This window comes from Sturnira hondurensis, unplaced genomic scaffold (assembly GCF_014824575.4).
Source record: "Sturnira hondurensis isolate 20B ecotype Veracruz unplaced genomic scaffold, ASM1482457v3 Scaffold0015509, whole genome shotgun sequence".
Lineage (NCBI taxonomy): Eukaryota > Metazoa > Chordata > Mammalia > Chiroptera > Phyllostomidae > Sturnira > Sturnira hondurensis.
The window spans coordinates 12,638,608-12,651,886 of record NW_028088140.1 but is presented as its reverse complement, the minus strand read 5'-3'; the positions used below and the strand labels follow the sequence as shown (position 1 = coordinate 12,651,886).

Sequence of the window (13,279 nt, the reverse complement as noted above, 5' to 3'; positions counted from 1 at the left end):
TCAGCACCAGCGGCGGTGCCGGGCCTCAGGCTACCAGCCACCCTTGTCCCTGCGCTGGTCCCTCGGACCTTATTGTTCTGCAGCACTCTCCTTACTGTCTGGTTTTTCAGTGTCCACTACAGTTTTTGGTCTCTTATTTTCCTATATGCTGGGGTACTGTTGGCTGTTTGCTCTGTTTCTCTGTAGATCGGCCAGGTTTTTCTCCCTTGTGTAAGGGGATGTGGAATCTGTTCCCTCCTACTCCATCGCCATCTTCCAGGATGCCGAATCAACATTGAAAGAAAGAGTTATTGGTATGGAGAAAATCATAAAAAGTAATTCAAAATGATATGTGATTTAACTATGGCTAAATAAGTAAAAAAGGACTCTTACAATCAGTATAAAATATAAGTTCTGAATAATAAAGCTTTGTGTCATGATTTATTTAGAGGCATTTCCTCCTTTTCTTTCTAGCACATAGAACAATGGGTATGTTTTAAAATCAATGGCATCTTAGATTTGATGAACAATGGTAACATTAAAATGACAGTTACATCCAGTAACATTTGTGATTAGTTTGGTCTTTTGTATATGAACATGATTCTGTAGATAACAGGTGAATACCCCAGAAATCAAATAAGAAAAAACTAAAGAGAACTAAATTAAGCGTTCTCTTTTCTTTTTGTATTGAAATTACATTATGTGACTACTTATTGTTAGATTTTACGTTACTTTAGTACCTTTCTTTTGATTGGTAGAAGAGTGAAGACATCTATTGGACAAATATTGAATTACAGGCAAGACTTGATTGGTGCTTGGTGCTTGTGCATATAGAGTTTTAACAAGTTTTGGAGGTGATTCTATTATACACCAAAGTCTGAGACTAGAATTTTTGGCAGGACATCACCTAAGTAGGCCATGGAATTTTTGGATCTGCATTTCATATGCATATCAAGTATTGTCTGTAGACCAAAAAGTAATTTATTTCAGACCTACATGTGCTCCTATTTTGAAAAATGTAGGTACTATATGATGAATACAGTATGGTTTTGCTTTAAAGTATTACTACATTCATGCTAGTTCTTTGTCTCTAGATATTTCAGTCAACAAATCTTGCTAACACAACTGCTGTCATGTTAGTAGGGTTCACAGAAATGTTTGAGGTTAAAAGTCTTTACTGTTTGACTAGATTCTAGGTGAAGATTCCTGAATCATTAGCATTTGTAAAATATAAGTAGAGGAGAGGGAAGAGAAAAAATTAATAGAGATATGTATAGAAAAAAATAGAAATAATGAAGAATAGGAAGAATTAGAAAAGAAAAAGTAGTTCCCTGATTAGTTTGCTCTTTTGTAGTGATTTCGGAAAAGGAGTATTTTACTTATTCACATTGTTTGTCCTCCCATGTTTTTGTAATTTGTTTCTTGTTTCCATTTTGACAGAGATATGTTTTCTCAGATGAATGCCGTTAGTAGAGATGGTAAAAAAGCTAAAGGACAGTGCTGTCTCACCTTGGCTGAGTTAAGGTACAGAAAAAATAGTGAGGATTCTTTTTCTTTACCTTTCTCTTTTTCTTTATTTCTGTCTTCTCTTTGTTGTGAGTTTAGTAAACCTAGAACTTGTGTGGAGGATTGAATCTATGAAAGGACTTCAAGAGCAGTCGGGAGCTTCTATCCTTGAACCCAGGGTTTTAGAGGCTGATACCTGAAACTTAAAGAAAAGAAATTTCAGACATAAGTAGGATTTCTTAATTACAAATAATCCTTTCTCTCAGTTGTGTGAGTAAAACTTGACTTATTTTTTAAAAGAAGTTACTAAAGAAGGCGAAATATAACATTTTGTTTCTAACTCTAGATAAGTCATTATTCTTTAGTAAGTTAATTAGAGGAAATGAACACATTTTCTACTGTCTGCCACAGTTGACAGTGTAACAAGAGCCAGATAATTTTACCTGTACTTTAAATTTGTTTGAATGGAAATTTTCAGGCCAAAAGGAATGAAATGAAGTGAGCAAATAGCATATTCTACTTCTTGCATTTGTTTGAATAGTACATTCATTTCTATTTCCAGAGTCTTTTCTCTTTATTAATAGTGCGTGAGTCAGAGGCTTGATGTGCTCATTGGGAAAGGGGAGTTTTATCAGCTCATTGACTGCAAGATGTGTTCATAATGATCTTTAATGTGCAAGCCTCTGAATGGAAATTTGTTATGAGCAATAGGTTTTAAAATGTCTTAATAGGAAAGCTTTATGCCTACATGGTTTAAAATGCATCCTTGTCCCTTAGCATAGGAGGATTTTTTTATTCTGTTTTATTTATCTTTTGCTTACGTGCTTACTAGGGTTTAAAATGAAATTTTAATAATTTTACCTTAAAGCAGTTGGAAATTTACCTAATTTTGAACTAGATAATGGGATAGAGGTCAATTAAATTAGTTCAGTATCTGGGTGAGTTCTGGCCAAGACAGAGGTGTAGGTAGAAACCCTCACTTCCTCGTATAACCAAAAGGAGGATAACAAACAATCCACAAACAATAAACAGCCAGAAGTGCCAGAAAATCAAACTGCATGGAACTGACAACAAAAGAATTAAAGAAATGGTCAGCCAGACCAGCCAGATCAGTAGTAGGGAGAAGGGCAGCCAGGTGGGTGCAAAGAACTCATGGCAAGGTGGTGGACCATGGTGGTGGGACTGGCTGAACAGGAAACTAAGACTCAGAGGTGGCAGTGCACTACAGCGAGGGTTGCCACAGTGGGAGAAACTCCCAGTCTCACTTGAGAGTTCCTTGGAAAGTGGGGCTGGAGTGAAGCAAGTGAGCCACTTTGTTCCCTCGCCGCTGCCGGCCCCACAACAACGAAGCAAGAGGGTTGCCTCGCCCTGGTGAGTACCTAAGGCTCCGCACCCTTACAACTTAACAGGTGTGCCAAGACAAAGAAATATGGCCCAAATGAAAGAACAAAGCCAAACTCCAGAAAGAGCTAAGTGGCGAGGAGATAGCCAACTTATTAGATGCAGAGTTCAAAACACTGGTAATCAAAATGCTCACAGAACTGATTGAGCTTGGTTGAAAAATGAAAGAACAAATAAATATACAGGGGACCAAATAGTGAAGGCAAGGAAACTGGGACTCAAATCAACAATTTGGAACAAAAGGGAAAAATAAATATTCAACTGGAACAGAGTGAAGAAACAAGAATTAAAAAAAAATGAGGGGATGCTTAGGAACCTCTGAGACAACTTTAAACGTTCCAATACCCGAATTATAGGGGTGCCAGAAGGAGAAGAACAAGAGCAAGAAATTAAAAACTTATTTGAACAAATAATGAGGGAAAATTTCCACAATCTGGCAAAGGAAATAGACTTCCAGGAAGTCCAGGAAGCCCAGAGAGTCCCAAAGAAGGTGGACCCAAGGAGGAATACACCAAGGCACATCATCATTAGGTTACCCCAGATTAAAGATAAAGAGAGAATCTTAAAAGCAGCAAGAGAAAAGGACACAGTTACCTCCAAAGGAGATCAGACTGTCAGCTGATTTCTCAAAAGAGACCTTACAGGCAAGAAGACCTTCCAGGACTTCCTGGAAGTCTATTTCCTTTGCCAGATTGTGGAAGTTTTCCCTCATTATTTGTTCAAATAAGTTTTTAATATCTTGCTCTTGTTCTTCTCCTTCTGGCACCCCTATAATTCGGGTATTGGAACGTTTAAAGTTGTCTCAGAGGTTCCTAAGCATCCCCTCATTTTTTTGAATTCTTGTTTGTTCACACTATTCCAGTTGAGTATTTATTTTTCCCTTTTGTTCCAAATTGTTGATTTGAGTCCCAGTTTCCTTCCCTTCACTATTTGGGCCCTTGTATATTTTTTTAATTTCACTTTGTATAGCCTTCACTTCTTTCTCTATTTTGGGACTATACTCAATTATTTCTGTGAGTATCCTGATTACCATTGTTTTGAACTCTGCATCTGATAGATTGGCTATGCCACCATCGTTAAGTTGTTTTTCTGGAATTTTGCTCTGTTCTTTCTCTTGGGCTATATTTCTTTGTTTCAGTGCATCTGTTCTGTTGTGAAGGGTAGAGCGTTAGGTACTCACCAGGGCAGGGCAATCCACATCACTTTGTTGTAGTCCTGTATGTGGGGAAGGGGTCAGAGAGGGAACAATGCTGATTGCTCAGCTGTTATCTGGCTTTCAGTCACTTCCCCCACTACCCACAAGCAAATTGGGCCCTTGTGGTTCTGATTCCCAGGTGGGTGGTTTTGTGTACATTCTAGGACCCTAAGGCCTGTCTAATGAACTCTCCTGCGAGGCTGGTATTTTCTCCTGTGGCCTCAAGCCCCATAGGTTTTTTTAGTCAGAGGTTTTGAGGTTTTATTTCCCTGCATTGGAACCCTGGGTTGCATGGTCTGTCTCATTCCCTAGTTGTTCCTTCCTCTCCAACAGCTGCTGCTTTGTCCACCATGGTCTCCAGCTGCCACCTTGCCCTCTGTTCTCTGCACCCTGGCTACCCATCTCCATCCCTTCTGGATGTTTCTTTTTTAACTCCTTGGTTGTCAGCCTTTCATGCAGTTTGATTTTCTGGCAGTTCTGGTTGTGCTTCTATGTTTAAATGTGTTGTTGTCCTTCTTTTGGTTGTGTGTAGTTACAAAGTTTATTTGCCTGTACCTCCATCTTGGCTGGAAGTCCCAAAATGTGTTGATTTTTTAGGGAGTCAAAAGTAAACGGGAAACTGACTGAAGCATTTAAAGGAAACTAGTACCGTGATTTGTTGATGCTCTATCAAGATTACCGCAGTGAAAATGGAAAAAGGAATTGGAAGAAAAGTAACTAGAGGCTATTGTAGTTATCAAGTTTTAAACTAGACTGGAAATGGAGTGAAATGGATAAATTCTGGAAATATTTTGGACATAGAACAGTTAGGACTTGCTTTTGATTTGCTAGTGGGAAATGAAGATCTGGGAGGAATAAAAAGAGACACTGGTGTTTGGCTTGAGCCACTTGGAGGCACTGCTATGTTTAATGAGATGGGGAAGTCTTATCTTTCATAAGACTTACCAAATTAAAGAGGCGATGATCAAGAGGTGGGTTTTATTTTTGATAAAATATGTTTGAATTCCCTATTAGATATATAATGAGAAATAGCAAAAGAGCAGTTAGACACGTGAGTCTTGAAATCATAGCAGAAGGCAGTCCTAGAAATTTATTAGTAACTCAGTTGAATTTTAAGCAATGTGGTAGATGAGAGAGTTTAAACGAAATGGAAAAATGGGTTTAGGACTGATCTGTGGTCACTGTAGTACTTAGAGATCTAAGTTAGAAGCAAGAACTTGGCAAAGAAACAGAAGGAACAACTCAAAAGATAGAAAGAAAAAGAAGAGTGTGGTGTCTTAATAGTCAAGAGAAAACCTGTATGTAGAAGGGAGTGGGCCACAGCTTTGAATGACTCTGAGAGTTCTAGGAAGATGAGGACAGAGAGGTGTCCATTGGGTTTGGTAACCTGGACTTCATTGTTGAATTTTGATGAGTTGTTTGAGTGGAGAGGTGGTAAAAGATGCCAGGTTAATAAAGGGATCTTGTATGTCTGAAGTATTTTACAATTAGAACATAAGAGCAAATGGGCAGTGAAGAAAAAGCTGATGTAGACCAGCAGTCTGAAGGCTGGGATATTTGTACACTCAAATACACTGGGGTATTTGACACGTCAGGGCAATTCCAGATTCTCAGTTTCCCTTTTTCCTCACAACTTGCATTTTAGGTAGCTGAGAACATGCCTTTGAGTTCTTTTTTCTCTTTCCCTTTTACAGTTGAACTTTGTGCACTCTAACTCCTACTCAGTCTTCAGCTCTTAATTACTCCTTAGGGAACTTATCAAGATCTCTAGAACTGATGAAGATCTATCACATTTTTCTCTTATGGACATTTTTATTCATAGCACTTTATATAATACGTAAAGTGATATGCTACTAGAAAGTGATAAATGCTAAGAAAAAAGTAGAACATGATTAGGCAGATGGGAAGTATGTGTTAGAGGTGAATCCCAATTTTAAACAATAAGAATAGGCGTCTTTGAGAGTTTGACTTTTGAGCAGACTTAAATAGTTAAGAAGAGAGTCAAGCAGAGGAAACAATGAATGTGAAGGCCTTAAGTCGGGACCACAACTGTCATATTGAGGAAAAGCAAGGAGGCTTATATGTCTGGAAACCAAGGGGAAGAGAATAGTAAGAGTTGAAGCTAGGCAAGTGATGGGGACAGGTCTCCTAGGCCTCCTAGGCCTCCTAGGCCTCCTAGGCCAGCATAAAGAACTTGACTTTTGCTGAGTGAAGTGAGGAGCTTTTGACAGCGTCAAACATGTTTGACTTATGTTTCAGAAAGAACACTCTAGCTGTCCTATTGTGCACTGGGAAGTCAACTTTGGGACACTGTTGCTGTAATTCAGGCCAGAGATTATGGTGACTCATATTATTATGTCAGTGAGGTAGTAAGTTGTAAGTTTCTGGAGACATTTTAAAAGTGGGAAAAACAGGATTTCCTGATGGCTTGGATGCAGGTATAAGAAAAAGGAAACTTCTAAGTTTTGGGCCTAAACAACTGGGTAGACACATACCATTAATCATGATGGGACAGATAGAACAAGTTTAAAGGGGGAAAATTAGTAGCTCAGTTTTGGATGTATTAACAGTGTGATATATATTAGATATACACATGAAGATACTAAGGAGGCAGTGGGATGTACAAGTGGATGTTAGCAGGAGGTAAATCTTGAGAGTCATTAAGTGGGCAGTGTTGAAAGTTATGAGACTGGATAAGAACACCAAGAGAATTAGTGAATTGAAGAGGACTAAGGATTGATGCCTGGGGTACTCATAAGGAGTTAGGCAGAAAAGGTGTCAGTAAGATAGCAGGAAAAAACTAGTATCATGTCTTGGAAGCCAAGGGAAGAGAGTATAATAAGGAAGAAGGATTGAATAACTGTCACATGCTGCTCATAGATCAAGTAAGGTGAAGAGTGGGGATGAATCATAGCTTTTAGCATGTGGAAGTCATTGGCGACTCTAATGAATTGTTATGTGATTATTTGATTACAATTTATTTTTTCATGGTAGACTAAAAATTTTATGATAAAGGGGATCAACTGCATTATTTCTCACTATTTATCTACCAAATTTGGCATTGTTCCTGATATGAACAAATGAATGAATATGTAGGTCCCAGAATCCCTAGGTGGGGCTATAGAACTGGGTCAGAAGTTATATAACTAAATACAGTGCCTCACCTCAGTCATGCTCTTTTATTGGTTTGGTGAGGACAGTGCTGCTGTTGGTAAAGGGCATAGACACAGCTGCTTGTTCGATTGATGTCACTGACACTGTTCACAACCCCTGGAACTTCTGCCATTCCTGAGTCTGGAAGCTTGAGGTAACTGCTGCCTCTGCTACTCATTTCTGGAATTGTCTCTAAGTGTTCATGTTGCTGCTTCTTTATGTTGTAAGATTCTGATTCAAAGTAAGTGATGTGTGTATCTGATTGGGGTGATCAGGTAGGTCATGTGTTTGAACTTTAACTGCAAGAAAGGTTGGGAAAACAAGTATGTGGGAGGTAGACTCTGCCTTAAAATGTAGAGTCTCAAACATAGAATGGAGGTCAAATATCACATGGCAGGAATGTGATAGATATCTATTCACTGCAGGGCTAGAGAGTAGATTTGCAGGTTATCCTTAGAAGGGTTGGATCTGTGGGGTTCGGGGAAAGGGCTGCCTTGGAGGGTTGCATGTGTAGGTTGTTCACTGAACAAGAGCTACCTGCTGGTGGATAAGTGGGGCTTAAAATTTAATCCATGCATCACGGTGAGGTTGCATCTACCCCAGAGGTGGTACTTTTCTCTGATTCACATTAAGTTACTCTATGGGCTAGTGGAGGCTCTGAATTGGGGCTGTAGGATTGAGAAGAGTTCCAAGGAAATGTGAGTCTGTGGATAGGATAGGAAAAGGAGCAGAGACTGTGCATTTAGAGCTAGGATAATTCTGTAATGGAAGCCAGTCCAATTTTTTGTTGTTTTCAGATTAAAATTTTTTTAAATTTTAATTGTTGTTCAAGTACAGTTTTCTGTCTTTTACTCCCATCTCAGCCAACCCCCCTGCCCCAGTGCTCCCCATCTCCCTCCCATTTCCACCCCCCAGCTAGGTTTTGTCCATGTGTCCTTTATACTTGTTCCTGTAAACCCTTCCCCTTTTCCCTGCCAGTCCAAAGTTTTAAAGATGTTCCATCCTTAAATTCCAGTGTGGTGAAAAAAAAAGAAAAGGAAAGAAAAGAAAGTCATCTCCTAGATGGATTTCCCAGAGGATGTAGACTGACAGCAGCTATTAGGTTTAGAAAACAAGAGGGTCCTTTATTTGATACTGTAAAGGATGTGGTCTAGTAGAGTGGTGAAGATGGAAACCAGCTGACAATTTATTCATTTATTTATTCATTCCTTCATCCAACAAAAGAGAATGGATGTGGAGGAAAAATTTTTTTTAAATATTTTATTTATTTATATTTAGAAAGAGGGGAAGGGAAGGAGAGAGGGAGAGAAACGTCAGTGTGTGGTTGCCTCTCATGTGGCTCCCACTAGGGACCTGGCCCGCAACCCAGGCATGTGCCCTGACTGGGAATCGAACTAGCGACTCTTTCGTTTGCAGCCCACACTCAATCCCCTGAGCCACACCAGCCAGGGTGGAGAAATGGTGTTTAATGATGGCTTACATGTCAGACAGTGTCTGAGGAATACAAAAGACAGTTTTTGCCTAGAAAGAGTCCACAATCTGGTATGTTAGAGAAGATTATTTCAAATATAGTGTAGTAAGTGTTAAAGGATAACTGTGTAGCATTCTGTATGAGAAATAAGAGGACAGAAGTAGGAAGGGGTTTAAAAGATACCTTCTTTACCCAATTCTTGAAAATTTGGCAGCCATTCTCATTCATTCATTTGACATTCATTTTTTAAGTATCTGTTAAGTACTTACCAATGTACCAGCTACTATTGTAGGCCCTTTGGATTCATCAGTGAATGAAAGAAAGAAAGACACTGTCCCTCATGGAGCTTACATTCTTAAAGAGGGAAATAGAAAATAAATAGAACATATAACAAGTAAACAAATTATAAACTATGATAGAGGATACATACTACAGGAAAAAAAGTGGAGTAAGCTAAAAGGGGAAGGACATAAGGGTTCATCTATCAGTTTTAAGTTTTAAACCAGGATGGGTTACACTGAGAACACTAAACATTAATTTTTAATGGAAAATTTCAAAAAAGTGAGAATAGTATAATGAATCTCAGTGTAGTTATTACTCAGATAAGCTAGTTATCAAAATTTTGCCCGCTTGCTTCATGTATCCCTTTTCTCTTTTTCTTCTTTTCTTCACCAAAGACTTTAAAGCAAATTCCTGATATACTCTAATTTACCTCTACAGTATTTAGTATGCATCTCTAAAACATAGGAACATTTTTTGTATTATCACAATGTGATTATCACAACTAATAAACCTGATAACATGGAAGAGATATTTGAGCCAAGACTTGAAGGAGAAGAGAGCTTAGGCAACAAAAACAGCTGGTTAAAGGCCCCAAGGAACTGGAGAATGCCTAGCATATTTGAGGAACAGCAAGGAGTCTGGTGTGGTTGAAGCATAGTGATGGAGGGAAGAGTGGTAAGAGGTGGGGTCCTGTGGGCTACCGAAAGGACTGTATCTCCACTTTGAGCCAGATGGGGAGGTATGACAGGGTTTCGAGCAAAGGAGTGGCAAGATCCACTCCTTTGTTTGTGTTTGAAAGGGGCAGTCTGAGTACTATCTTAAGAATAGACTGTATGGAAGCAAGATAAAGAGTGGGGACCTTGATTAGGAGGAGATTGTTGGATTAAAAGGTATATTTTTGTTTGTGGCTTACTCTATGGGCTAGCATTGGAGATGTCAAGAATTGCTTGGATTTTTGACATGTTTTGAAGGTGAGGTTAACTAGATTTCCTGACTGGCTGTGGCTTGGTAGAGAAAGGAAAGCACTGAGAAGACTCATTGGCTTTTGACCTGAGTAACTGTAAGGATGGAGCAGGTTTAGGGGGTACCATTGGAGTTTAGTCTTGGGCATGTAGAGTGTGAGGTGTTTGTTAAACATACAGGTGGTATATACGGGGTCCAGCAGAAGTTGGCCTGTGTGAGTGTGGTTGGTAGGGTAATAATATGGGTGTAATGATTTATAGTTTTAATTTAAACACTGCACCAAAATGTCATATGGGGTGCTTAAGTGTGATATTGTGATGTTACAAAATTATATGCTTATGATTTTATAATAAAAGACTTTGTAATAACAAAGGGGTGTTATTTGTGCCAGACCCTGTATATAAGGCTTCAGTTAGGAAGAGAGTTAGCAAGAAGGGTGGTGTGTATTAATAGTGATTTGTGCCATAGTATCAGCAGCCAAATAGGACATGTGTGTGTTCAGACATTGTTGGTGTTTAAACTGATGACTGCTTATAAGTTAGAACTTTTGACAGTTCATTATGACTACTCTTTCAGGAAGAGGTAATTCAGTCAAGTTTGCAGTTCTGTTTTCTATTTCTCTCAAAGCATTCTTCTAGTCAGGCAAGAATGAATTAATTAGGTGAAAGGTATAATTAAAGTATTATACATTTCTTTTTATTATGGTTAAGCACTTTCAGCTGGAAAGTATTCATTTGTGTATTCTTTGGGGTCACTAGCTTCTGTCCCAGGCTACTTTGGAAGTACTGACTAACTCAGAGTCATTCTCAAAATAGGACAAGAAAAATAGTCCAAGGTGTTCTGGTAACTTCAGGTGATGTTTGGAGACCCTAATTGTGATATTTCTACCATCATCTCCTTTCTTACAAAAGCTAACTCACTAAAATTTGGATTAAAAAATAGCCATGTTTTTCTGACATTTTTCAAACTTGAACTACTTAGGAAACTTGTTCAGCAGTCTTACCTTCTTTTTCTTTCCACTTGTAGCCCCACTAACTGAAGACAGATTTTCATCACAGGTAGCCAGGTGGTTGCTGCCCCGGGGGTGGGTGCTTTGCAAAAGGATGTTGTCAACATGAATGCTCTCCTAAGTAGCTTTATGCAGTGCAAATGGATTGTGACTGCTTTTATTTCTCTCTTTTAGAAGGGAATATTTCTAATTCCCTTTTTCGATTATTTGGAGTTGATTATATTCCTTGTATCTCTTGGAGTCATGTGGAGATTGACATGCAAACCTGGACATGTCCTATAATTTTAAGTGTCACAGTAGCTGGGGTCTGTGTGACTAATTGCAAATGACTAGGTGTTCACACTGGGGCCTTCTTATGCTTTCTGAGCCTGAATGTAGTCTGTGGCATACCTGTTTCACAGAGAAAGGTCGGGAAGACAGAGAGGGATCAGGGTGTCTCAGAAGGCTGGGATGATCATCTTTTGTACACAGTTATTCCTTCTCCTCCCACCCGTCTTTTTAAATGAGAGTGGAAAAGAGGACACTTAATCTTTGTTGTTGTTGTTGTTCTCTTGTATAGGAGATGCATCGGAGATTTGAGAATGCCCCTGATTCTGCCAAGACAAAAGCTCTGCAAACTGTTATTGAAATGAAGGTAAGAATTTAATAATCTTGTGAATCAATACACATGTAAATGATCATACACTGTCACGTGGGAGTTTTAGGAAGTGATACACAATAATATTTTACTCATTTTGTAAATTGAAAAAAAATAGTAAGACTTAATGAAAATGGTACTTTAAAAGAACTTCAGAGGACTTCTGCCAAGATGGAGGTTTAGGTGGAAACACTGTGCCTTCTCCCACAACCAAATTTGAATACAACAAAGGTTTGGTAAACAAAGACGCAGCCAAAGAACAGAAAACCGGACTATACATAAGTCTGACAACAACGAACAATTCAACCGGATCGGTAAGAGGGGCGAAGCCAGCAGTGGAGCAGGGTTGGGCAGGAAAGATCCCCCGACCCAGGCAACCTAGGTGCACAGGCAGCCGGGGTAGCATCATAGACCCAGTGAGGGTGCGGGGCAGGCTGAGCGTGGTTGCACATTCACGTGCAGATAAACCAGCGAAGGAGTGAGCAGTGAGACTGACCGAGTGGCCCTGGCCGTGGGAGGAGGTCGGGAAGAGGCAAAGGGGACCACCATTGATTTCCTTTGACCCCGCCCCCACATACAGCATCACAACCCAGAGACTGAGTTGCCCCGCCCTGGTGAACACCTAGGGCTCCGCTTCTCATATGTAACAGGCATGAACTGTCCAAAATATGGCTCAAGAAGAACTCAAAGCCCCAGAGCCTGTAACTCTAAGTGACCAAGAAATAGCCAGCCTCTCAGATGCACAGTTCAAAATACCGGTGATCAGGATGCTCACAGAACTGGTTGATTATAGTCACAAATTAGAGGAACATATGAAGGCTAAACTAATTGAAATGAAGGGAGATGCACAGGAAACCAATAGTGATGGAAAGGAAACCGGGACTCAAATCAGGGGAGTGGACCAGAAGGAAGAAAGTAACAATCAAGCAGAAAAGAATAAAGAAACAAGAATTCAAAAAAATGAGGAGAGGCTTAGGAACCTCCAGGATGTCTTTAAACGTTCCAGCATCCGAATTATAGGGGTACCAGAAGGGAAAAAGAAACAGCCACGAGTGGAAAACATATTTGAACAAATAATAAAGGAGAACTTCCCTAATCTGGCAAAGGAAATTGACTTCCAGGAAATCCAGGAAGCTCAGAGAGTCCCAAGAAGTTGGACCCAAGAAGGAACACATCAAGGCACATCATAATTACATTGCCCAAGATTAAAATGAAGGAGAGATTCTAGAAGCAGCAAGAGAAAAGGGGGCAGTCACCTACAAAGGAGTACCCATCAGACTGTCAGCTGATTTCTCAAAAGAGACCTTCCAGGCAAGAAGGGGCTGGAAAGAAGTATTCCAAGTCATGAAATCCAAAGACCTACAGCCAAGATTGCTTTATCCAGCAAAGCTTTCATTTAGAATGGAAGGGTAGATAAAATGCTTCTCAGATAAGGTCAAGTTAAAGGAGTTCATCATCACCAAGCCCTTACTATATGAAATGTTAAAGGGACTTATCTAAGAAAAAGAAGATGAAAAATATGAACAGTAAAAGGACAGTAAACTCATAGTTATCAACAACCACGCCTAAAACAAAAGCAAACCAAGAGGACAGCTAGATCAGGAGCAGAACCATAGAAATGAAGAACACAATGGAGGGTTAGCAGCAGGGGAGTGGGAGGAGGAGAAGGGGGGAGAAGGTACA

The 13,279-nt window shown here is 39.6% G+C and overlaps 1 protein-coding gene across 1 annotated transcript in view; it reads left to right on the top strand.

Moving 5' to 3' along the window:
- ERC1 (ELKS/RAB6-interacting/CAST family member 1) overlaps nucleotides 1–13,279 on the top strand; it is a 549,219-nt gene that overhangs the window by 99,680 nt on the left and 436,260 nt on the right. The window contains exon 4 of the mRNA XM_037064795.1: nucleotides 11,519–11,593. Coding sequence (XP_036920690.1) covers nucleotides 11,519–11,593 — 75 coding nt within the window. The remainder of the gene's footprint in view (nucleotides 1–11,518; nucleotides 11,594–13,279) is intronic.